The sequence below is a fragment of the Apostichopus japonicus genome, chromosome 1 (genome assembly GCF_037975245.1).
Source record: "Apostichopus japonicus isolate 1M-3 chromosome 1, ASM3797524v1, whole genome shotgun sequence".
Taxonomy (NCBI): Eukaryota; Metazoa; Echinodermata; class Holothuroidea; order Aspidochirotida; family Stichopodidae; genus Apostichopus; species Apostichopus japonicus.
Genome location: NC_092561.1, coordinates 7,856,591 through 7,883,849, shown reverse-complemented (window position 1 = coordinate 7,883,849; position 27,259 = coordinate 7,856,591). Strand labels below are relative to the sequence as shown.

General features: G+C 37.3%; 1 protein-coding gene across 3 annotated transcripts in view; it reads right to left on the bottom strand.

The window, feature by feature from the left end:
* LOC139966176 (uncharacterized) overlaps positions 1-26,595 on the bottom strand; it is a 42,282-nt gene extending 15,687 nt beyond the window's left edge. The window contains exons 1-9 of one of the 3 annotated variants that reach the window (XM_071968948.1): positions 26,290-26,595; positions 23,469-23,558; positions 22,514-22,639; positions 20,882-21,017; positions 18,857-18,924; positions 15,008-15,077; positions 12,497-12,575; positions 11,888-11,987; positions 9,890-10,553 (exon numbers count right to left, since the gene is read on the bottom strand). In XM_071968948.1, coding sequence (XP_071825049.1) covers positions 9,890-10,553; positions 11,888-11,987; positions 12,497-12,575; positions 15,008-15,044 — 880 coding nt within the window. In that variant the 5' untranslated portion in view covers positions 15,045-15,077; positions 18,857-18,924; positions 20,882-21,017; ... (1 more) ...; positions 23,469-23,558; positions 26,290-26,595. Of the gene's footprint in view, positions 1-9,889; positions 10,554-11,887; positions 11,988-12,496; positions 12,576-15,007; positions 15,078-18,336; positions 18,798-18,856; positions 18,925-20,881; positions 21,018-22,513; positions 22,640-23,468; positions 23,559-26,289 lie in introns of those variants that run through there. The other 2 variants (XM_071968958.1, XM_071968964.1) reach the window with 2 other exon arrangements.
* Positions 26,596-27,259: the final 664 nt, after the last annotated feature.

Here is a 27,259-nt window from a genome sequence, read left to right as displayed (position 1 = left end):
AGGGCATTACATTTGCATGTGATCTAACCAAGTTCTGGTCATTATAACAGTAAGTAGTTGTTGATCAATCAGTTGTTGTGTTGGGGGGGGGGAGTGACAGTTGCATGGTTGTGTTGAGGGGGGAGTGATGGGATGATAATCCAAAACTAGGTCACAACAGTCTAGTCAAGTCAAGCAATGTGCAGCGGAATTTAGACTAGCAAGGTAGCAGTGGCTCCTGATTGGCACCCCTCCTCTCCCACCCCCTCTCCCAAAGGACACAAAAATATGTAGAAATTACCCGACAAAAGGCCGGATAGCTTTAAGTTGAAAAGGCAGAGGATATCTTGAGGACATTGGTTTAAAATCTGTTCTAACTACGAATATTCGTTGATCTTGCAAATTTATTTCCGAATCAACAGAGGTGATTCTATTTCTTCAATTAATCATGATGCAATGTCCACAATTTTGTCAACATAATTAATGCCAAGAGTCCTATCTGTATAAGCACAACCTTCCTTATTCCATAACATAATTAAATATGTATCACATATGTATCAATGTCATTTCATCCAATGTAAACTTCAGATACATGTTTTTTATTTTCGTTTTCTCATGCATATACCCACTTTTCACTCATAGTAAATTTACGCAGTCCCTCCAATCTTCCCCCCCCCTCCCCTTATCCCCATCCACCTGAAGAGTTATAAAATGTGGGTAAATATGCCATCATGACACCCGCGTCGAGGAAAATTCTCATTTACACATGTAGGCTGCACAGCTATATATAGTGTTCATCTTATTACGACTGTGTAAGAAGTCACTATATACCTATATATATGTATACATATATATGTGACAATTGAAATTGTACACAACTACTGCATGTAGATCTACATGCAGTAGGCACGAGCAAAGGTTAACAATCACACTACGAGAACTTAGACATCGTCTGACGTAATCGACCGTCCGATAATGAGTCAAAACCCACAGAGCCAGTCTGTCTGCCTGTATTAAAAATAGTTGATAGTTATAGTTTATATATAGACAGATCTCTACGTACCTGTGGACCATACATGGCCTTCCCCGTATACAACCTCTCGAAGGTAGAGATAGAGACGCCTGGGCAGATTGATCATAAACGACATCATATCTGGACGGGCTCTTGTGCATGACTTGTCAGTTTGCCCACATGTGTGCATTATTATTACTACTCTGTTGTTGCTACTGCTGAAACTGATGACGACGATGCTGTGTACTTGTGATGGTACACAGAGAGACTTTCAAAACACAACACACACATATATATATATATATATAGATACATATGTATATGTATGGAGTTTAGAGTAGGTAAGTGCTTTCGGTTTCATTCATAGGATGAAACCGACGGATATATCTAGGGCTTTGCGTCACATCTCGCCGTCATCGAACGACCAGCACGTTCGAGTGAGATTGATATCACGACGGAATTCTCCACGCTTTGATCAAACGGATGAGCAACAAAAAAAAGAGGCTGCAGGCATTCATTTCTAGAAGACTGTACAGTAGTTGGTGAAGATATCACTGGGTAGGATTGTACATGTAGAGTATTAAACACTAAACTATGAAAAGACACACATGTATAATAATGTATGTGTGTGTTTATGTATTTATGTATGTATAAATCGGTGTATGTATGTATGTATGTATGTATGTATGTATGTATGTACATGTGTGTATCTATGTATACTATTGTAAAGCGCATTTGAATATACATATGTTATAGTATTTGCGCTATATAAGGATCCATAATAATGATAATATACTATGTATGTATTATAAATGTATGTATGTATTATAAATGAATGTATGTTTGTATGTATGTATGGGTATGTATGTGAGTATAAATGTATATATGTTTGTATGCATTATGCATGTTAGTTCTGTAGCACACAAATGACTTAAAATTGTTGAACAAAGAAACAGAAAAGAAAATGAAACTTAAGAGAAATTAACTAGTTAATCATTTATTTTTAGACAAATTCTATTTTTCCATTTATGGCGTCATAGTGTAACATTTGTTTCAATATATGCAGTATTGTAGTTTTGTTTCTTTTAAAAAATACAAAATTTTACTACACACTTAATTGGTGTTAACCCTGGCTGAAGTTCATACTGCAGATGGCGAGCAGTAATGAATCTAAACAGAGTCAGTGCTTACATGGTTTGATGACTGGGTATCTTGTGACATAATACCACAACGATAAAAGAAAAACAGGGGGACATTATTTCTGGCTGGTAATTTATTTTGTATGCTCACTCTAACAACAAACAGCTGAATTTGTAATAGTTAATCTGATGAGATCCATTTGATATTTCGACATTTGGACCTCTGCTGACCCCAAATGACCTTCGACCTCCACCCAAAATAATAGGGTTCTTGTACTCAATATAAGAAAGACACATGCTAAATATAAGCTAGTTGATGCAACCTATCTTGAGATATGATGTTTACAAGCTGGGTCATCACATAAACCCACCCATACACACACACCAATGTGACTGCATAGGACACTCGCCTGCCTATGGCAAGTAACCAAAAAGTAGTTCTATTAATGTTACATGCAGTCAATTATTTTGGAATATTTCAAATAGTTGCCGTTCCATGTCATTTACAAAGTCTTCATCCGTTCTGGGAGTAATGGATGAATTAGAATATTAGCCTGCTGCAGTCTTCGGAAAAGTGATCTTTTTAATTCAGGAGAATATCAGTTTACCCATGATTGACTCTCCATAACAGCCTCCTGACCCCCCCCCCCCCTCCCCTCCTTTCCAATCCCTTAATTCATCCTACACTCCTTCTAAGCATTGTCATTTTTGTCAATGACTAAATCAGAGATATTAAGGATCACAAAATTGTGGATGAATAAATTTTATTGTCAATTTACCAGTTCAAACCATTTGGCTTCAAATGAAAATTAGCACCACTGATGCTCTAGGGCTATTTAATTGCCATGACTCTTATCCTTGTGTCATCTCAACCTTTTCCCCATCCCTCCAAACCTTCCGCCCCCCTCTCCCCCACGAAGGAAAGGCAAATAAACATCAGAGAAGATGCCAGTAATTTTCGCATCTTTACCATCTTGAGTATTCCTGCTGGTCCTTACAAACTTATCGGAAACATTCTGGCGTTACATTAAAAAAAACTACCGAGGTTGGAAATATCATTAACTATAAAGAAAATACCTCCTACTCTAACATAGGTAGGCATTCCTTCCACTTACTTGAATATAAAAGAGAGTTAATTCCATCTACGCAACAAACTTCTAGCTGGGACAGGAACACAAGGAGAAGAAAAAAAACGCATTGCTTTGCTGGTGTCGTAATTGACTGCACTGCCTTGCTCAACTGCTGGCATGGTAACAACATCAAAACATCAAATAAATCAATCAATATAACTAAGATAAACATGGTAAAGACAAATAATCAATAAGATTATGCATTAAAATGATAACAAAGAAAAAGATGACTTTTTGGTTGAGACTTATACATTTTATTATATTTGATTTATAATCAAACATGTGGAAAATACAAAGTGTCTTAGATATGGCGTTCCACCACATACGTGGCGTACAAATGTGAAATGACTGATTGCCATTAGTCTTGGACTTAATACACAAAGGTTGATTAAATCTCCTGAGAGCGATTTCTTGCTATAATATCACATAAAACAGAGTTAAGTTTGTGGTCTAGCTAAGACTTTAGCATTAAATGTCTACAACCATTGTAGAGTCTATTTTACTGTAATATTTAGATGATATTAAGGATAGTGAAAATGAGAAACCCTTCGTTCTCCTGTCTTATAGTTCTGCTGTTGTCAATGTTCATTGGGCTAATTTAGTTGTCCGTCCAATTAACTACGGCTGTACCTCCCTGAGGCTCCCTCTGTCTCTCTTTAAATGTGTCGTTAGTCATATCTTGGTTTCAGTTTATAGCTTAGCTCTGAAGAAGATTCTGCTAAGATTGTAAGGTTAGGGCCCTCCAGTTCAACATTTACACTTGTTCTTACACAGGCTCTTTGCAATAAAAGAAAAACAATTCCACCCCCACCCCTTTTTTTCTTTTCTCTGTTTGATAGTGAAAAGGGGAAATGAAAAGAAAGGGAGAAAAGATGTGAAAAGTTAAGTAAAAAATGGCTTGCTTGTTGCAACTTAACTTTAGTCCCCGCAATATCTTTTTATTGTAACTGATAGTTCCTGCCATGGTGCATTTCTGTCCATCCATGGGTGTAACAATATTTGACATAAATTTGGAATCTACAATAAAGGTGCCACCAAAGATAACAATGGCCCTTTGTAGTATTCCTTTCAAAATTCTCAATTTGTTTATATTTTTTATAGCAGTTTTGTCACAATTCATGGTCGCAACTGTAAACTGCAACAGACAACCTGTTTATCCTAACGGTGTTGAATGACTGACAAAGTGTAATACAGCATTATAATTCATAATAATATATATATAATATTATAATTCATCATAATAATGCAGCATTATAATTAAAACCGGTTCGAGTCACTCCCAGATTAATCTATGTCGTCCAGTTACAGAGTTGTTGACAATTAACAATTCATAATCATGGAGGTTAAAATATGAATGTAAGAGACTGACTTCGGTCAGCTTGCGGCTTTGATAAGCCAATGAGGCTTCTTCGCGAGTTCCTGCTTGCAGGAGGATCTAATATATACATACATAATTCAGTCAGTGAACCTTGAGGCAGTTAAGAAAACAACTCTGGAAGAAAGGCTTATCGTATTTTACTATGAAGAAAGAAGGACAAGTTGAGAGGGGGCCTCCTTCACCCCTTGTGGGAAAAAAAAGAAGAAAGAAATAATTTCATAAGGGCACCTACGTTGATGACATATGAGGGTGGCCAAAACCCAATTCACCGAAATTGCAATTTGTATGTATATATGTTTGTATTTTAGATCCTCCTGCAAGCAGGAACTCGTGAAGAAACCTCATTGGCTTATCAAAGGTGCAAGCTGACCGAAGTCAGTCTCTTACATTCATATTTAACGTCCATGATTATGAAGTTGTCAATTGTCAACAACTCTGTACCTGGATGACATACATTAATCAACACACATTAAATATGCCTGTAGTTTTCAAATAGACACTTGTAAGGGGATATCAATTAGTTGGGTGACGTCGTAAAAACATAAGTGCACGTTGAAGGGATAGGGTCATATCTACATGGGTTCTGATACCGTCTTTTACCACTCCGCATAAAGTGCGTAAGAAGAAACAGAATAAATGACGTTTAATTGTATCAGTGAACTGTAATTACAAAAGTCAAATAAAGGAAGATTAAAGATAAAATATTAGACTCGTGTCCTTTTATCATTCCTATTAAGATCAGGATGGTTGGAGAGCATTTGGTATTGTGGTAATACAAATTTTAATTTTTTTTTATATTTGCAACACAAAACAAAATTTTCTATAACCATAGCCTTGTTCAATAAATTTTCCATCCAAATTTTGTAATTTGTAATTTTATATAGAAAAATTACCGGAAGAAATGGTAAATCTTCACATCATTTACAGTATAGAGACAGGGTTTCCCTAACTTTATTCCCCCACGAACCCCCTGTGGATGTCAGAGTTGTCCCCGAACGCCAAACTTTTCGAGACACGATATGAGTCATTAATATTATATAATACGCATAACAGTGCTTCGTAAAAGATCAACTTCATAGTGTAATATTGTAATGAAAAAAACAAGAGATGAACAAATATTGATTTGGAAACTTTAAGAAACGTCTTACAAACCCCCTGGGATGGACTCACGCACCCCCTGGGGGTTCATGCACCCCAGTTAGGGAACCCCTGGTATAGAGAAATTATATACCACAAGAAAGCAACAAATACATGGGGCACTGCACACACAATGAAGTACATAGTAAACTGAAGAGACGTAAAATGAAATTAGAGCAGGCACTGCCTTTATAAAACAGAAAGCTTTTGATACAAAATTTGAAAAAAAAAACACACTTTTAATTCTATATAATCAAAAAGACACCTGCTGAAATCCATGGTAACACATTCAAAGATATCCGGTTTGCCTGGAAAGATACTATTAAGGACTGGCTGGCTTGTATGCTTTTACATGCACGGTATAACAGTGCATACAAACACACACACAGACGCATAGTTAAATAAATCAGCTGGTAGGCAGTCACTCTTTTATGACATTTTCAGCAACAGGTCATTAAACATGGCAGAAGAGGCAAATGCTTTGAAAGGTTTCAGTCCGTTTAAAGGGAAAGTCTAATCGAAAGTTTAGCCGCTGACGAAAAGGAGGAGCATATTCTATGATAGCATTCTTGGTTAAAATTTTACATTCAGCTCCTACTGTTACTTGCCATTTTCAGGAGAACAGCTCGTCCGAAGTTGGACGTATATTTCACCAAAAGTGAACTAAAACCAACCTGATGTGTAACACATAGATGCACACTGATAAAATTGTGTTTACTTGGGCCAACAGTACACCCGAGGAGACAGACTTATGTGTGCACAACCTTTTATTAACATTACCATGTAGAAACGAATAATGTATTATTGAAAATAAGTATATTCAACAACAGAAAAACTGTCAGGGAAATTAGAAACAAATTTGAAAAAACACAGAATTTTCTTTGGTTAGAACAGGATTAGAATCAAGGACCTCATGTCCTGTTAGGTTGGCAGCAAGCCATACATTGAACCATTTCTTTGCTGGAAAGGGATAGAGTGGGGGGGGGGAGGGGGATTGTCTGTCAGAAACCACATTGGGAATCATACCCCAGCTTTCACTCAGTACAGCACATTACAGCCCAATAGCTGCAAGGAAGGGGTTTCTAGAGACAACTGGCATTTGTATTTGTTAAAGTTTCAATGTGTGTCAGCCAAATTTTAACTACAACCTTTCCAGCTATCTGCCCTAAAATCTCAGTGAAAATAACACCATTCTTTGCAATTTTCATATTAATAATCACTATTTTTAGTGACTTATCTGGTGTTAACCATTTTGAGCTGAATAAAATTCACCAGATTTTTTAACGAATCCGTAGATTCTACAAACTTCAATCAAAATTTGCAAGCCCTGCCCAACAGATCAAGCGCCAATCAAATCTCTCTGTTTTGTTCAATACCATTAGGCCTAGGATTTACTTTCACTTTCGTGGCTAGCCTGTGTTAGCCTGTCTCTTGAATATTATCTTCCTTTCGTTCTTAAAGATGTAGCTTGCAAAATTGTGTCATTTCCTACCATTGCAAGGGATAAATAGGTGTTTGCAGACTTTTCCTCTGTGAAATTGGGTGAAAAAAGTGGACGATACAAGTAAACATAGGTTACACTTGTGTAATGAACATGCTGATATGGGCGGTCGCAGTGATTTTACGGTAAACAGTTCGCGCCATTAGGACAACAGAAAATAATTTTCTTTCTTTCGATTGCAACAGCTTTCCTCCATTAAACCCACCTGGTCAGAATGCACTTAGAATAAGAAATATTGAATCTGCTTCGGAAGTTTGTATTCCGAAATTCATCAGCAAACAGGTATTGAGACTTTAAGGAAGTTAATTACAACTGAATCCTGAGTGAAAAAAAGAAAGACCTTTTTGGCTGAATTCAAATCAGTGACTTCTGGATCACAAGTCGTGTGCTCTACCAACTGACTTATCCAGCCACCGTTGCTGATGTCCATTGGAGTATTCCAAAACTAGCGCGGAAAGCTCACGCCAAGAATAATGCAACGAACGACATGACATAAAGGGAAAAGCTTTACTACATAGGTTACATTCAAGGGAGTAAAGCTAATACGCGAGTAATTCAAAACATATGTACAAGATGGAGGGCAGGAGGGAAATAACGGTGGCTATTTGCACAATCCCTACACGTATTCCCAGTAGCCCTCGAAAAATGTGGGAACCAAAACATGCCCGTAAAAACCCCCCCTCCCCCTCCCACCCCCCAATGATATGGGATACTGATCAAGCTGTGAGGAACTGACGAGGTCCAGAATGTACCAGATACATAGCAGATCCAAGGGATAAACAAAGTCTGTGGAAAAACAATTCTAGACACTTTAGATTAAGAAGGACCTGAGCTTTGACCCGAAGTAGCCCGTCGTAGAGGGACGTACAGTATTAAAAAACGGTACAGACTCACTCTGGGTAAAACAAGAAACGTTAGTAAATACATCAAATTATTTTCACATCAACTTTCACTTTCGTGACATAAACCGTGACTAAACAAGCTAATAGATTACAATGTTAATATGGGATCGTAGTTACGAATAGCACCGAGACAGTTATCAAAACTCAATTCCAAATGCTGCTATCTGGGTATGGCAGGGGGAGGGGGGGTCAATGATGGGGGTGGAGTGGTTTAAAGTGCAGAGTTCGAAGAGAAAATGAGAAAAATCAAATTATAATAGCTCTATTATTATACAGAATAAAGACCTTTCACAGCCTTTAAGCAATGAGCTCTCTGTTAAGTTGATCCATTTTCACCAAAACGTATTTGTCACGGGTCAGGTGAAACGATTCAACGGGACAACATCAAGACTCGAGTGGTGTGTGTCTTTAATATGGGTAGCTTTATATCAAATCCTCGGCAAAAACCGGAATTTGGTCAGTTTCCAGCTTTTTTATCGGCAGGTTCTTTAAGATATAACAAGATATATACTATAACGAATTCACCAGCGGTGAACTAAAGTTGCCCCTACATATACTAGGTCGCTGACAATACTAATAGTGAAATACTGCGGGCTAACGTCGCCCAACCGACAACGCGTCCAACTGCAACGAGTTACTGCTGTGGTGCACCCAGCACCCCTTGCACCAAGTAGTACCAAATACGAATATCACGTCCTGACCTGCTTACCCGGCCTATTCATACTGACCCTTTACCTGCATTTTATGCAAAGTAATCTAAACAAAGACTTACACAAATTCAATTGATGCCCGTGGAGCAATCAGTGAATTAAACAAAGCATACTAGAATGTTGCTAATGTGAACTTTGTGAGCAAAACAGAAAACAAATGAATATTCATGGATAAATTTATACAGCTGCATGATAGTGGTTAGACTTGTGTCAAGCATACTCGTGACAGTATTGAAGTATATTCACTCCCCCTCCTCCCTCAAAAGAAGCAAACTAGGAAGCAGTAGCAAGGATGACATCATAATTCACCCTTCCCTTCCTAAACACAACCATTTGCTGTTTACCCATAATTTGTTGGTAACAAAACTGAAACCTACTTCAAGCTTTTACAGGAAATATTGCAATGTTACTCTCCAGGGAATCTTCCTGCCATAATATGTGTTTGACAAGTCGCTTTCATGTTAAGAATCTTGTCTACCAAATATTCCGTATCACGGTCATGTAACTATGTACAGCAGTTGGCTGAGAGACAGGGAATGAGAGAGGGGTAGGGGAGGGAGGGACTTTGCAAGATATGTTTCTCTTTCAGTGACAGCACCTGAATTCCAGATTCAAGAGGAGGGGAGGGGGGTGGAAGGGATGGCAAGTAGACAGTTTCTAGGAAAGGGGGGTGGCAAACATTTGTGAAGAGCAAAAGTGAACCTGTACAACGTGCACATCACAGGTAAATTTAAGGGGGCTGAGGGGCTTCAGCTTTGCTTAACTGAAGCCAACTGGGGCGTCGGGGACTGAGGGAAATTTCTCACCCCCATGACCCCCACCTCGATGCCAGCACTGCTCCAACCCTCCCCAAAAGAAGAAACTTCATTGCGACACTTTGTACGTAGGTATTTCACCAAAACTCCTGAAAGTCGAACCTATGCGATTTCATTTTGCAGTGCTTCGATAAAAGACGTGAAAAGAATTGGTGGAAAGATACAACAAGTAAAAAAACAACTCACCAATCAGAGGGGTCTTCTCAAACCGATGGAAGCATTCTCTCGGTGTCTCGTACTCCTTCGTGAAATTGCAATCGGCCAGGTTGGAGAGATCCGGCAGATCGTAAATACTCCTCAGTTTCTTTCTCTTGCTGAAGAGACGGGTGTGGACCCGCATCAGCAGGGACTGCCTGTGGTGGCCGGGAGAAGTATTGTTGCCGCCCCAATTGTCGTCCGAGCGGACCCTCTTGGCCTTGTTCTGATTGGCCGCCGGCTTGGACTTGTGTCCGTTTGATTTCAACATACGGGAGAGCAGCGTTTTGGGCGGCTTCGACTCTTTCCCGCCGGTCAACTGTCTCTTTTTCTTTTTCATGCTGAGTTCTAATTGTTTCTGAAGGGACTGTTGTCTCCGTTTGGAAGAGGCCCTCCTGGAGGTGACCGATGCGCTTGACAGGCGTCTCAGGTCCGAGCCAAAGTCGTTCTTCCTGCTCGCCGACACCCTCCTGTGAAATCGAGGCGAGGCCCGAGGGGAATGCTTCCCGTTGGGCGGTCGACCTTTGGTCTTCCCGCCGCCAGCAGAATGAGGAGGTATCGGGGCTTTACCTTCGGGCTCGGATAATCTACTCCCGTGGGCTTCTGCTAGGATGGGGGAGCTCTTGTACAATCCATTCATGCCCTTTTTGTTCAACTGGATGGTGGGAGGTGGGAAAAAACAAAATGGGATTAAAGGGGATTATCTGGTGACAGTGCTGATGATAACGGAAGGTAAGACAAATATGTTTGCATATTACTTGGTGAATAATCCACGATGACAGTTTGCTAATTTTAAACATGGTCATTCGATGACGATTGAATTTTTTTTCTTTCAGATAAAACCCATCATCACTCCAGGAAGTGGATCATTGCAGGTGGTACCTGATGTCATCACGGCACATTATATTAAGGTCTACTACAGCATATATTACTAAACTCAAATCATTTATGTCTTTGCAAGTATTATCAAAGTCAAATGCACAGCAGTAATTGTAGCTTAAAGCAGCATTTTGCGTTTTGTAGCCGTTTTCCACTTTCTTGATATATCAATCACAAAACAGCAAACTGTCAAAAGCGTCAATTGGCAAGTAATTTAAGGACATTTTCAGATAATGAGACAGTGTCCTCCGACAAATTACACATCTAATATTAACCGCATACAGTTCTCCCAACCCACTAGTTTAAATTCAGCCAATCAGAGATGCAGGTTTAGTTATGAGCCGTTGCTTAAAATACATTCAAAACGCGAGGTGGTAACTTGGTACAACCAGCGAGCTGGACTCTAATAGCTCCCTGGTACAACTGCCATAGACAATCTTCACAAATCAAGCATGGTGTTGTATTACGTATTGGCCAATGACGTTCGTAGCTTTTAAATATTCATATTATGGGCGAGTTTTATTTGGATCCCAAAGGAAAATATCTTCAAGAGAAACAAAGTTGAAAGTTGTAAATATTTCAACTTTTATGCCACCATTTGAAGTAAGATTGAATAGATAAGCTAGTTATGTATGTCGTTATGGCATCGTGGAATCAGTGAGGTTGAGAAAAACCATAGAAAAGGACGCAAAATGCTGCTTGAAGACAGATATGTGTGTTATATAATATACTAGTGCTATTGTAGCGATTTTAACCATTTTTCCCCCAACTGCATGACAAGAAAATATATAAAGCCAAATAGTTATAGCAGAGACAATCACAAACCATAGCAATTCAACTGAGTAGTCATATGGCTTACATGAAATTGTATTCTTTTGTATTTTTGCCTCTTTTTCTTTCATATAAGTTGTGCAGAATTTTGTTGCAACCCCCCAACCCCAAAACATATAAAAAAAAAGAAAAAAAGGAAATTAAATTTTTTTTCATAGATTTTTGATTACAGATTAGTTTGAATAACTGCAAAGAAGTTTTCAGTTTCACAGGTACAACATTTTTGGCTTCTCATGAAGGATTTCGATCTAAGATTTATAGAAAGAGTCGCAAACCAACCTCCGATTCAAACGCAATAGCTTTCATCTCTGCCCTGCTTGCCCGCTCCTCAGCCTTTTTGAGTAGCTCCCGATGTTCGCTGATCGGTATCAAACGATCTCTGAACGAGAAGAACATTTTAATATCAAGAAAAATTAACAATTTTCATTCAAGAATCGTGCATGTTATGATATTCATGTAGCTGGTTTTCTGTCTTATTGCACAATGTGTAGCCTTGAGAGATAAAATATAATATTTTTTTACATTTTTTGTGTGTAATTAGTATTTGCAGGTTCAAAACAAAACAGGCCTTAATTTAAGGATAAATAAAAACCTTGGAACCATAATCCATGCAGGCCCATAGAAAGAAATTCTCGGCGGGATGGGTGGGTTGGGGTAGGGTAGGGTGGGGTGGGGAATGCAGAGGAGAGGAGAGGAGGGGCACAAAAAATTTAAGGAGGAGCACAATATTTCTGTCCTGAAACTTTTTTTTCTTACTTGGTGGTGGCAGGGAATGCATAATAGTCTACAATGGGGTGGAGGAGAGAGGATGGGGTAGGGGTAGAAATCATAATATTTACATTAAAATCAATGATCAATGCATACTGTATTTAGAGGTTCATGACTCACTTTCCTTTCTTCAAATCTTGAATGACTCTTTTCAGTTTTGATATCTCTTTGTTAGCCTTATTAAGATCTGTCTGTAACTCTGTGCAGGGAAAAAAAAGATTAGATATAGACAGAAGCTTTAAAGTGCCATCAACATAAGAAAACTTTGCCCTAATAAGTCAACATTTTCAATAAATTGTTTAGATAACAAGATAATATCTTATCAAAAATCAGAAAAATGTTCAATTGACAACTTATCGTATCTCGTCAATTCAACATTTTTCTGAAAAATGTTCAATTGTTCACTTCATTCCAACTGAGTAATTGAACTATTTTCTTATGTTGATGGCACTTTTAAGCTTCCGTAGATATATATTCAATATTGAGATTAAAAAGACACAGAAAATGCAGAAAAGGAATTTTTCTCTTAAGAGTATCCTCCTCATATGAGAAGATTGGAGACAATGGATTAAGTCAGGAAGACAGAGGTAACAGATGGGGGCAGGTGGGGGATGGGGGAGGAGGGGTGTGAAGGAAAGGGGAAGAGTTGGTGGTAGGAGGGGGATATCAATGAATGGAGATAATGGTGTAAGCCAGGGAGAATGATACAAGGGGGAATGGAAGGAATAAGAAAAGTGTGTTTGTATCAACAGTTGACTTCAATATAGGCTGAGGGCATGTTCAAATTGTGACCTTACTTTATGAATAATACCAACACAAAAGGAATAGGGTCGCCATGACCGCTACGGATATCATACTAATTACCATAATTTTTTGGCATTAATCCAACAAATCATAGCAAAAATATCTTTTAATGACCAAAGGTTTCACTTGACTATCTTTCATCTTGTGTCTTATTGAATTATATGGAACAATATCTTCCTGACTTAATATGTCCTTTTGACCTTACACTTTTCAACTTTTTTGACATTTATCGACTGTTACACTCCAAGAAGCCCCAACAAAATTTTGACCCAATTAAGGTCTGCTTCCTGTTCCAGAAATACTTTTCGTGAACTACGAAGGATATCTCACGGCCTATTTGGCTTCAGTGTACGAACACCTGTCATTAGAAGCCAAAATATCTTGGCCCTTTTTAAAAAATGTTAGGCGTCAGTACGATATTTGTAAATATTTGTTCAAACAATTTAACAAAGTGGCGTCAGTAATTATGGTGAAATTTTGATTGATTTTTTTTTTATATTGTTGTAAAATTAAAGTAGTAACAGAGTGCTTTTGAACCCCGACTCCACCATGCACTGACATTTTTTGTTCATTAAAGCAGATAGAAATTGGAGACATTCTTAAAGTATAGAAAACAAATTTTTGAGAAATTCTTTTGCTTACTGTGTTGTATAAACCTTTCTTCAAACTTGTAGACTTTAATGAATGATTAAAACCCTTCTATGGTATATCTTAGTTAAATCTTCTTATCATTTATTTGCTTATAATCCTTTTGATTATTAAATGTTTATATTTATTCAGGAATGAATCAAATGAAATGAAAAACTTGAACATGATGTGAGAGCACTGTTATTCACTCTACAGTAGGTATTTCTGTGGCAAAAAGCCATTTTATTAATTCCTATTTATAAATGAAATGTGGCTGTTTGAATTTAGCCAATCACCTCACATGATACAGAAATGAAAAGACCTTTAATATCACATTCGTCTCAAGTGCCATATTTTATATTTGTTCGAATTAATGTTTCTATGAGTGATTGACTTAAAACACTACAAATATCATCACAGAAAATAAGTAATAACTGTTAAGTACTAACAAAAAATAACAAAATATTAAATTTGAGTTTGTCAAATTATCAAATGATCAGTCATCGGTAGGGCACTGTTCTATTTTTTTTAACAACATTTTCAGAGGAGATTGACAAAAGGAGGCTTTAAACTTTTCGGTTGACAACATGCTTGGAAAAGGTCTCCATAGGGAAAAGTTTCCAATGTTTCTAAACAATTTCGAGGAATGTTTCTTTTCTTTTTGGAAATTAACCAGTTCTCTACAAAGCATTCAACCAGGTGGAAACAGAGAATAGGAAACATTTTGGGCAATTTATAAACAATCTCTTGTAAAGAAAAAAAACATCGCTCCTTGGACGTGTACCTTTGTCGGTGCGCTGTATAATATCCATGTAATAGCAGTCACGGTTCTGTGAATACATTCTGCCAAGCCTTTAAAGGAACAATTGACTTCTAGTTTATAGTGGGTAGCCTTGGCTTTAATGTGGGAAAGCTCCTTTTAATTCAAGCAGGTGGTTGCAAATTGCTAATGACATTTTGCCACCATAGCGCTCCTCCCCATCAATCATGGTAGATTCAACACTAACCAAACGGGGGATTTTTTCTGGGGAAACAAAATTATAAGGGAAAGTGGCAGTGTTCGCTTGAGCAAAGTAACAATGCATTCTAGGTTGGAAACAATAAAAGATCAAAATCATACTAGCATAGAGGAATTACAGACCCCTCCCTGCTTCCCCACCCCTCTCCCCCACCCCCCCAAAAAAGGAAAAACACACTTACTAGAAATAACTTTGCGGGGATTTTCCCGGCTTCCCATCTTGATATCAGCATGTCAGGCTTTCGCTGGATTCTGAAATCAATATCAAATTTAAACTTATAAATATGACTAAATCGTACAGTTTATCTACTTTTGTACACAAGGGGCATAAAATTGTTTCGCTTAAAGTTCAGAAATTCCAAATTCTGCAAGTCAGAATGAAAACTTGACTGACCAAGACATTAATTTTCTTCCCCTTTTCGGTTTTCAGAAAGAAAGAGTCAATATGGTACATAATGGCTATGTGTACTTTTGAATAACTTGTTGGTTTCCCAAAACTATAGAGTCACTCTTACCGACCTTACAAAATTTTGAAGGGGATTGCGGATTGCAAAGTCGGCAATGACTGTAACGCAGATCACAAAGTCGGTAATTACTACTACAGTTAGATTCTTACTACAAGGTAGCAAACAGAAACGTTGTACTCAAAGCCGAAGCGATTTTATCACGACATACATCTACAGTCAATGCATGCAAGTTCTTTAATACTCCCCTTCCGAGAAACATTTCGTACTATAGTTTTGATTGTTCTTTTGACCGAACTACATTATTACAGGAAAACAAGTCAGTTACCATTTTCCTTGACTTTGATTTACTTCATACCCACCATGTCACCACCATGTATCTTTCATACACACGGTAGATAAAGTTTGTATTTCTTTAAGCTGCAAAAGTTGAAATTTTCTCCAAATTATTCTAAAATGTCCATTTTGGAATGGATTTACAAAATATCGCAAAATTTGAAAAAAAATTCTTAGCGTTGCGATATAAAAATGCCATACGGATGTGGTTTATGGCCGGAAGATACAGACCAAATTTCTACAATTTTGCTTCTGAAGGAATCAATTTCAGCCTCCAGAAATACTTTCATCAAACAACACTCTATAATTGGCAGCAACTAAAGGCTCCGAAAAAAAAAAAAAAAATAGAAGACTGACAAGGTAAAAAAGCATGTATAGATACTTTAGTTCATAGAATAGTCGGTATAAAATGCCGTTTGACTAACATAGACAGCTTGTTCAGATGGAATGACAAAAATTTAGGACAAGACATGAAAAAATACAAAAGGAAAAAAAGGGATCTTTCAAATAGGAATACAATTTACAATCCTGTACTGTTGATTCCTGTTTGATAATTAACAGATGTAACTGACTGTTCGGTTTGAATATTATAAACAGCTTGGTCAGATGGAGTGTCACAAATTTAGGACAAGACATGAAAAATACAAAAGGAAAAAAAGGGATCTTTTGAACAGGAGTACAATTTACTGTTGATTCCTGTTTGATACTTAACAGATGTAACAGACTGTTCTGTTTGAATATTATAAACAGCTTGGTCAGATGGAGTGACACAAATTTAGGACAAGACATGAAAACTACAAAAGGAGACAGGGATCTTTTCAAACAGGAATATAATTAACAGAATCCTGTACGGTTGATTCCTGTTTGATACTTAACAGATGTAACAGACTGTTCTGTTTGAATATTATAAACAGCTTGGTCATATGGAGTGACACAAATTTAGGACAAGACATGAAAAATACAAATGGAGAAAGGGATCTTTCAAACAGGAATACAATTTACAGAATCCTGTACTATTGATTCCTGTTTTGATACTTAACAGATGACATATGACAACATGTGTGTACAAACTCCCTGTCATCTGTTTACCCTTTCCTCTTGGTCTCCCTTCAGTCAATTGCTGTTTCCTGTTCTAATCAACGAATTTGCGAGGCTGTTGATGAACTGCAATCCCAGAGAACGTGAACGTGTGAGTTCTACTAGGTGGTGTGCAAACCTGTGGCTATTTACATCGCAAAAGCTCTCCACATTCTCCCAGAATAAGGAGGTGTGTGGGGAGGGGGGGGGGAGTGGTGGGGTTGTTATGTTATTGGCAGAAAGTGAGGCCATTGATAATGATGAACATCACCATTAAGATAGAAATAAAGATGGGAACTTTTTGGGGAGTAGTTTGATTAAAATTGAACGAAACTGTTGTAGTGGTTTTTGTACGACTTTTGCAATGACCAAAATTATGCGATAGCATAATTTTTATTCTTGATCTATATTTATACTTTATGCTCTGCTAAGCAAGGTTATTAGACATTACACAGCACAAATTCATTTTTGTAATATTCTTTCATAAAAAATAATTTAAGCAAAAATAGACAATAGAAGGAAGACACAGGGCAGTTTTAGAAATTACACCTTTTTTTTAAAGTATTTTTCACAATTTTTCCAAGTTCCAATGATATGTCAGTTTCTTATAAACCGATTCACCAGATCTAATGCGTCAGACATATACGTTCTCCAGAAAACACAGATATTATTCAAAATCACCCGATTCAAAGAAACAAAAGTGGAACTTTTTCGTTGTTAATGTGCTGTGAATATTTGTTGTGCCACCAAACAAATTCAAAATGTGGGTTTATTTCCTCAAAATTATTTCGCTAAAGATTAAATATTATTTACGGTTGTATAATTAATGCAAACCCAGCCATTTGATCCATGCAAGGCAAATACTAAAGGAAGTGAATGACTTCAACACACAGCTAAGAAGATCAAAACAAAATGGCTATATAGGGATTGACCACCAACTATTAAAGGGCTGGATGGCGCAGTTGGTAGAGCCCTGGGCTTGTAACTCAGAGGTCAGAGGTCACTGGTTCGAATCGCATTCCAGCCATAAACTTATTTCATCTTTTCCATTTGTATATTATTTCCAGGTCAGTTTTTCTTCTTTACTTGTATAATTGTACTAAAAAAAAGCCAATTTCTCTTGAAATCCCTGCTCTACCAATATCTGCACTGAATGAAACTGATCCCTGGTTACATGATAAAACAAGTACAGGGGGGTTCTGACTGGCATCTCCCAGCTAAGAAAATGGCCTTAAACATAGTAACATAGGGATTGCCAGCATCTAAAGGACTGGATAGCTTAATTGGTACTAGAATGCTGGGCATGTAATACAGAGGTCAATGGTGCAAATCCTATTCTACCCATAAATTTCTTTGGTCTTTTCCAAAACGAAAAACAGGGAAAAAAGGAAATGGTGAGAAAAAATATTTTGTATTACTTACAAAGTAATAATTGAACTACATACCTGTGGAAAACTGGTTATATAGTTGGTTATATACTGGTTATATAGTTGGTTATATACTGGTTATATAGTTGGTATAACTGGCAAACAACAACTTGCATTTTAAGGCTTTTTTTTCTGTCTTACAAAAGTATATCATCTGAAAAAAAACCCAAAACAGACCAACTTCTGAAACAGAAATTCAATAATCACCTGTGATGCACTTTTTCTTGGTTTTATTTTTTTGGTGTGCTAATCCCAAGGTATTCAGAGAGTCCTTCTGTGGAACAATTCCAATGTGGAAATTACTATTTTGAAAAGTTCCTCTCCATTCCGAATGGATGACGAAAAAACTCTGTGACTGCTACAGGGCCATTTTGTTTTTCCCTTTACGAAACAGTCGACCGTCACCCTTCAATTTCTCGACTTGCAAAGCATTTATTGTTCTTCCAAGATGCGACTCTGAGATTACTCTGAGACTCTTGAAGATGTCCACTAATCCATTTCCTTAAAAAGTCTTAGCTATAAATTTAACTCCCAGAAGTCCTTTTTTATGCCATAGCCAGTTATGACAGTTGTGTAACGAGGTAAAGGGTTCGAGAAACACCTTCCAAAACAGGAAAAGACAATTAACAAAATTAGCCACTGGCCACTGGCACGGTTTGTCTTTTCCTAGGGTTGTCACGTTATGTATGTGAGACCTTCACAAACCATAGGAAAAGGGGTGACTCACCTGCAGCTTAGGCCAAAATTTGCATCGATGGGTGTCGATATTTGTATGCCGACGTCGAAATGTAAATTCTAGGAAGAATTAAGATAAGGAAGCGAAAAAAATAACACCTTCATGGAATCAAATTAAATCAGGGCTAATATTATAAAAGCAGCTGGTTAATGTTATTCCTTCCTTTCGAACAATACAGAGAAGGAAGAATAGGAAATGATTACACATCCTATCATTTAAACTTCTTTTCCATTCAATTAACTGGCGCAGGAAGTTTTGAAGTGACGACCTTCTTCGAGTACTGTTTACTCGCCAACAAAATCATCGGATTGTCGACTGCTAGTAAAGATGACGTTTTAAGTCTGATATATGCAAATGAGGCTAGGTCTAATTACGTTTGATAACATCAACTGTTCCAGTCCTAAGTTACAGCCTCATTGTACATACAGTATATATCACACAAACTTGTTAATCCCTAATTCTACAACTGTTTTTTTAGTTCTACGGTGCAGGAAATTATCACACCATCGTGATGCTTCACAGAGATCGAACAAAGTAAAAAAAAACTTTTAAAAACTAAACATCAGTGTCCCATCCAAGCAAGGTAGAAGAGGTAGAAGAGGAGAGGTAGGAGAGAGGTAGGAGAGTGGTAGGAGAGTTTTAATTTTGGTAGGGTTCCAAAGGTACACAATGGTGAACTGCAAAGTTGACAATTTCACAAGTTCACCAATGAATGTGAATATATTCATATATGCATCTATTCATAATTGGATAAAAACATATATTGTTGCAGATATAACATCATAACAAATGGCTTACTAGCCCACTATAAAGATCCCTCCCCTGCCATCTCACAGCTCCCCCCCCCTATCAAATCAAATGAAGGGAAAGTTATTCTAAGATTTTGAACTTATGGTAAACCTAAATCCCTTTAAATCTCCAGAAAAATTGTTGATCCCTTTTGCAATCCCCACCAATCATTAAGAAATGGGGTTCTTTAAATTTCATAACACTTCGGACCTTAGATAAAACAAATAAACAATATACTGTAAGTCCAAGTAACCCTACCCCCCCCCCCCCTCACCTGCCTTGTTGTCACATAAGGAAAGGAAGTTGTTCATGTAGCTAGCTAACCCATAAATTTCTGTCAATGACATGAAGACATTTTGGCAAGATTCTTAGGACTTGAAGGTGACGCCTCAAAAGCTATAAAAGTGGGTTCGAAAGAGGGACGTACATGAGCTATCATATCAGTATATGATCACGGCAAATGGATCTCGAGTACATCATATTCATCCCTTTTCTGTGTCGACACAAATGGGAAAGTTTGTGACATTGATATGAGGAGTAACCCCCCTAGGAATGAATTTGTAAGACTGATTTGTAAGAATGAATTTGTAAGACATCCTCTACATTCCAAGCTCAACTCTCTGTGCAATAAAACAAATTATAATTTGAGAAATCCAAATATCGCGCCATGTTTTAGAATTATACTCTTTAAGAACTTCTTTATTTACAGAGCAGCCCTTTTTGTACAAAACAGCTCCTTAGATCCATTATTGTAGCTTTTTAATAATGTTTTAGAATTTTACTCTTTAAGAACTTGTTTTATTTACAGAGCAGCCCCTTTTTGTAAACTGGTAAAGACAGCTTCTTAGATCCTTTGTTGTAGCTTTTTGATAATTTTGATAACTTTTGTAACGCTTTTTATCGTTCATTATTATCTTAATCTCATAAACTTTGATAAGTCTTAACCTGTATTTTTGATGTTCTCTGTATATTGTTATATTTTTATCGTATTTATAAATTTCTCTGTAAATTTAAACTGGAATAAAGAAATGAAAAATGAAGTATTGGCTCTTAAGAAACTTTCAGTAAGCCCTGACAAGACTTCCTGCTTGAATTTGAATCAATGTCTAGTCAGAGACAGCATACTGTCACTTTATAGCAGTTGTTTTTATGTCAAGGGAAAAGAACTGTATCAAGCAGGCAGATCACTGAATATGCAAATGTTAAGGAAAATAATCAGAGACTTACTGGTGCCAGAGTAGATATGCGGAGGTACTTGAAGCAAATGAACCGAGCATCTGGGATGTTATAAATTACAAGCCCTGGCTGTACAGCAGCGTAAGGTGGTTTTCTTCACCTCGGGTAACTCGTGTAGTTCTTCCTACTGAAAGATTAAAATGTTCTTCAAAGTTTTAAAACATACCGACTGACAAACCTTGGCTACTGGTAGTGGCATATCTGACATCAAATTTCACGAAATGGATGACGTTTGTACGTGCGACTGTCTAGTCTTGTAAATTGGTATCGAAAGGTGAGAGGACAAAATCACACTATTGGGGAGAAGCAGGAACGGTAGAGAAAGGACAGAGGGTGCTATTTGAATTTTTGAGGAACCATGGAGTGGGCTAAACAACTTCATTTTCAACACAGTTAGGCAGTAACTGAAGGGGTAAGTCCCAAAGAAAATGGATTTCATTTGTATATTAAACTAACATACTTATTTAGCATTATCTTGAAAACTACGGCCTGTCCCAACTTGTGTTTTTAATTATTCCTAATCCTCCCAAAGTTAAACCTGTTGAAACTAGAATTTTTTACTTTATTTGGGCTGGGAATCCCGACAAAGTGAAGCGCTCTACCTCAGTAAATACAGTTATGAGCGGTGGTTTTAAAGGCTATACACATTTCAAGAGTTTTATTCACAGCCAAAAATGCACATGGACGAGATGTTACTGTTGTGGAAGCCAGATTTCATGGAAGATCTTTCTTTATATAAACCTATCCCCTTTCGGTAGAGAACTTATTTTTCACTGTAATTTTCATTCTCAAGAAATGAACAAAATTTCCAATATATTTGTTAGGCAGGTGGTGCAGGCTTGGAGTAAAATAGCAAACCATGAGCTCTTGGATTGTTTGGGAAAATCAGATTTGGAATAATTCACATGTTCGTATAAATCAGGGGCGTAGCGAGGAAGTTGCCAAGGGAGGGGCGAACCGGTAGGCAAACTATTAGAGCCGTAGATTCGGCACTGGAAACAATGTAAGCATAGCACCACCATGAGTTGGCGCAAAGCGTACAAGAAAATTTTGGCCGAGAATGCTCCCAGATCGCTGGAAATGGCACATCCCAGGCCTTGTAAGTTGCATCTAAGCATTTTCTACTTTGAAATTTCTAACAATATCATAAAAACACACAAAAAAAATTTGCTCAAGGGGGTTGGGGGCGGTCACCCCCTTCGTCCCCCCTTCGCTACGCGCCTGGTATAAATGAGAAAACCATTTTTCATAAAAAATATGTTAGATGGTAACATCTTGTATGTAGGAGACTCTCTTGATCAGAAAAAAAAGGCTCTCCTTTTGTATAATGACTTCGTAAACAATTCACGACATGAAAACAAAATTCCTTTGACTATCTTTGGGGTCTATTAAATGCAGTTCCATCAAGCTGGAGACAAAGAATCCGTGCTTTGGAGATCAGACCTGCCCTCAAATGACAAGGACAACTTTTTGAACAAAGCAGTAATTGTTCCATCTATGTCTAAGTATTGTTTACTCCATTATATTGAAAAGTATTGTCAGCTTCCCCACTGCTCTAAAGAAGTAGAACAAGTTGTTTACAGATATTTCGGACAGAGACTGGCAAAAAATATTTCCCCTTACCTTTTTGATCATTTCCGAGCAAAAATTTTTTTTTTTTCCAGTTCGGGTTTCTTCGCCAAAGTTTACTGACAAATAGGTTGGTCTTTTTAATGAGAAAGGTTGACACTCCTTCCTGCACATTCTGTTCTGTTGAGGATGAGACAATTGAACACATTGTTTTCGGGATGTAGTGTCACTTCTGAGTTTATTCTAAATGTCGAAGGTAGATTTCTGAATAAACAATTCTTTTTTCTGTAAAAGATGTGTATTTAGGGTATGAGAACTAGCAAAAAACACCCGTTTAATTTCCTACTCTTTAATATGAAATATTATATTTATGCATGTTAACTGTAGAAAGTAAAACCTGCTCTTGGCGAATTTTTTTTATAAGGTTAAATTTACTATTCAAGTTGAACAGCACAATTATTTTACTCGTAAGAAGCCACAGAGATATTGTGTTACCTATCCTGAACTATGAAATGCATTTTCAAATTGCGATCACCTTTTCTTTTGAATCTAAATTTTTGCCTGTTATCTGTAAGAAAATGTCATATGGAAAAGTCAATCGAAGTTGAAATAAACCGGAGTAACAAAAATATATATATATAATTTATTCAATCATTCATTCATTCATTCATTCATTCTCTTTCCTTTCCTCCCCTTTCTTATTTCTGGAAGTTCACTATATATTTCTTAAAACAGCTGCCTGAAGGAATCAGGCAAAGTTTTCCCATACCATTATCTCACTGCAAGGCAGCAGCTCACTTGTTCAAAATTCAAAATTTCATTTTTCAGTGATCAAAAAGAAGAAGTTTGTTTCCATATCTTGTTCAAGTGGAACCTCCCCTTGAAATTGAAATACTTGCTAAGGTAGAATTGGTGCAAAGCTAGAGATCAAACTGTTGCACAATGATAGCATACAGTACAAGCATGAAAGAACCTCAAAGTTAATGAATCATGAGGTGAATTAATCCACCTGCAATGCTAGAGTCTCTTCCTAGGGTAGATGACCATCATTCTCTTCATATGCCTCAATCTAGTCTTCATAATGACATCAGCCAGGACTCTGTGAATTAAGCAAGACAAACAGAACTGAAGACTTGTGAGTCTTATAAAGCAGCATAGATAGAATGGCAAGTGTTAGATAGGGACCCCTCCCTCCCCCACCATCCCATGGGGGGATATGAACCTCCATTTGGAGGGGAGTGCTTTTGGGAGTAAAGGAAACCCTATGTGGAGTTGGGAACCACCACTTGGAGAAAGGAACCACTTTTTAGTGAAGAGAATCTCCTTTTGGGGAAAGAAAACATATTGGGAGGGGGGGGGGGGATTAGAGAGTAGATGAGAATGGAAGAGAAAGTGGAGAAGAAAGAACCAGCAAGAATTTGTTGGAAATAGAGGACTTGACTAGAGGAATATATACAGCAGACCCACCGGTAGCATGAACATCTACATGATATTATATTATGACCAATAAGCACTACATAATGAGCAAGTGGTGCGAGATTTCCGCTGGCCTGGACATGGCGGTTAGATTTGCAAGGCTTCCCTAACTGTGTCATTATTTTTGTTGTGGGGTGGGGAAGAAAAATGGGGGGCGGTGGGTGAATATCTGTTGCAACTGTATAAATTGGTGAATATTTTAGTATTACTAAGGGGATGAAGGACAGATAAGAATATGAAGGCATAGTCTTTTGTGCCCTCTCGTTATAATAATAAATAAATTATTTATTAAACGTGCAACAATGGCAAATCTTTTTAATATATGCATTCAGATTTTGTTGTTGTTGTTGTAGACCAATAAGTTTGAAGTTGTTACAATTTACTCCTGGTTCTTCGTCACCTTATGATTCATTTAAATCAATTTTGCTGTTCTATAAATTGCTGCCCTTCTTTTTTCCATGATAACACAGAATAATTTATCCTGTATTGCATCACAGAATGCTATGCTTTGGTAAATAATCAAACTGCTATACAAGCGCCAAAAATGTATTAACAGATTTGAACATGTATAAGAACCATAGAAGTGTGTTACAACTTAGGGAAAAATTCAGCACCTTTGAAACTGCTACAAAAACTTTGTAGACTATTGTTATTTATGTACCCATGTGCTATAGAAGTCTTCTTTTTTGTGGACCACATAAGTTTTATTTATCGTTCTGTGACCGCACAGACCCCAATATTCCATTATCATGATATAGCGCAGTATTTATATCTGGTATTTTCAGTCTCACTTCCAAATAGTGGTACTGTACTGTTTAATCACCTCAAACCATTTTTAATGATTAATAAAGTCCACAGTCATATATAGGACCCAGGACTATCACTAGTTTCATATTTATACAGCAAGGATACATGTGTCTACTCATTACTACTGTATGATTAATGATCAGTTATAGAATACTACTGCTTCTGACCATAACAATAGAACAACCACCCTCTGCCCAAAACAGCTCTAATTCATCTGCACAGAATTATTTCAGTATGGACAAATTTGTCCACTTATTACAAAATAAATTTGTTTGAATCTTAAAAGGACACTTTACGTGAATGCCCAAATCCCATCTGGTTTATATACATGTTTAAGAGAAACACAAGCCTCTTTATTTTCTGGTAAATTTAAGTTTGTACAGTATATATATATACCAAGGTGAAGTCCCAAGGTATGTCCAATACTGCCGGGGACAGTCCTTGAATTTCATGTGCTGTCCCCGGATTAAATGTCCCCAGATTTTATGTAAAGCCCCTGGAATATCCTTGAAATTTGTAGAAAGACCCTGAATAATTTCAATTTTAACCTGTTTGGCCTCCCATTTGTAGCTTGACAGCTTACACCTAGGCTAAGCAGTGACAGTTTACAACTTACAGTAGGCTACAAACATTTAAATTTGAGTTACGTCTCCCGGGTAAAGGCAACCCAGACCGTTTAATAGTTTCCTACAGCCTGTAATTCACACATGATAGTCTCATCATGTTGCACGTATTGGTTATTAATAAACAGGATTCCAGATTTAACTTGGACGAAATACTTTTCCTGATGAGGCTTTCGAAACCTTGGGCACTTGAGACCCTAAAAATGCCTTCTTTATAGAAGTACAGTCTAGGTACTGACCCTGGATGTCAACATATGCCAGACAGTAATTATATCACAAAGAAAAGACAATGCATCTGTCTGGGTGAATGCCAGGCTATTGTACCTTTGGCAATGTTTGGAGACCAAGTTAAGTTTGACCAAAGTATGATGGCCAAGTTGGCTTTGAATACAAATTGGTCAGAGGAAACATTTAACGTAATGAGGTTGGCCATATATTTGCCTGACTTAGTACAGTTGGCTTTGAGGTTTTTGCTTCCGTAAATCTGGTAAAGGAACATTGTTTTCCAATGATATAAATATAGGGTGACATTGCTTGGACACCATTCTCAAAGCAATTGTTAAAAACTGCATGCAAAACATTTTTTTTTTTTTAGCTCTCATTGACAAAACACATATCTGATAAATCTAAAATCAGAAAGGTAAATTTATGCAGAAACACCAGCTCAAAATTGTTCACACTTGTGTTAGCCTACATTGACTCTTCAATTGCATTAGGCTAGCTACAGTAGGCACTGTGATTGTGAGTTGTAGGCCTAGGCGGTAGGCCTGTACAGCCAACAGCTAAATGTTAGGCTATAGCCTGGTCTAAATGCCGTCTGGCATACGTTGTGTGGCATCATCCCTGAACCATTAAATATGTAGGACTAGCCAATATCACTTACAAATGTATAAACTTTAAATGCACCCACGACACCGTCCATACCTTCATTAGGCCTTCCAACCTTTGCATTTATTCCTAGGCATAGCCCAAGTGGTATCTTAGTTCATATGTAGTTACGGTTGTATTCTACGACATGTTTACTCGATATCAGTAGGACTTTTTAAGTCACGATTTGGATTGTGGATAACCAAATTTGGCTGAAGAAAACCGTATTTTTCTTCTGTTCTCCATGAAAGCAGTTAAAGACGATGATAACACCTAACTAACGGAATCACGCCTCAGCAAAGTATTTTTTTGGCTTCAGAAGTTTGGTTTCCCACAGTTTTCTGTTGTTCAAGTGTTTGTGGGTTCACTGTTGCAAAATAAATACCCAACAGTTTGATCTCAATGAGGACGGTTCGGTCATAATGAGAAGGTAAATTCGATCATGCTTAGCAATTGTAATTGTCACATTACTTGACGTTTTGGCTATTTCCTTCTTCTTTTTCTTACAATATATGTTCAATTGATTTTTCAGCTACTCTAAAATTGAGTAATACTAGAGGTCAATTAGAAAAAAATCAGTACGGCAAATGCGGTCTTTTCTGTACGGATGTGATTGAGAGTATGTTGTCGAAAAAGTGGCCGGTTCGGTTAAGAAAGTAAACAAACATCACTTAGGTTCAGTCTAGATGTAGCCAAAACAATAACGCTGAATGATATTTGTACTATTTTCATTATTTGCAAACAATGTCTTTCAAGCAAAGAAAAGCTATAGATATCATTTAGATATCACAGTAGAAAAGCGACGGCCAAAAAAAAAACAAAAAACAAAATGGTAAAACAAAACAACGCCCCCTATTTCCGATAATTAAAACCTGTCGTGAAGAAGTGTGAGATGTCAAACGCACGCCATAACTTACGGTTGCATTCAGGGTTGGTGGTATGATATGATACTAAGCACTTGAACCCAACCAGATATAAATACTGGGTGCTATATCATTACGGAATATTGGGGTCTGTGGGGTCACAG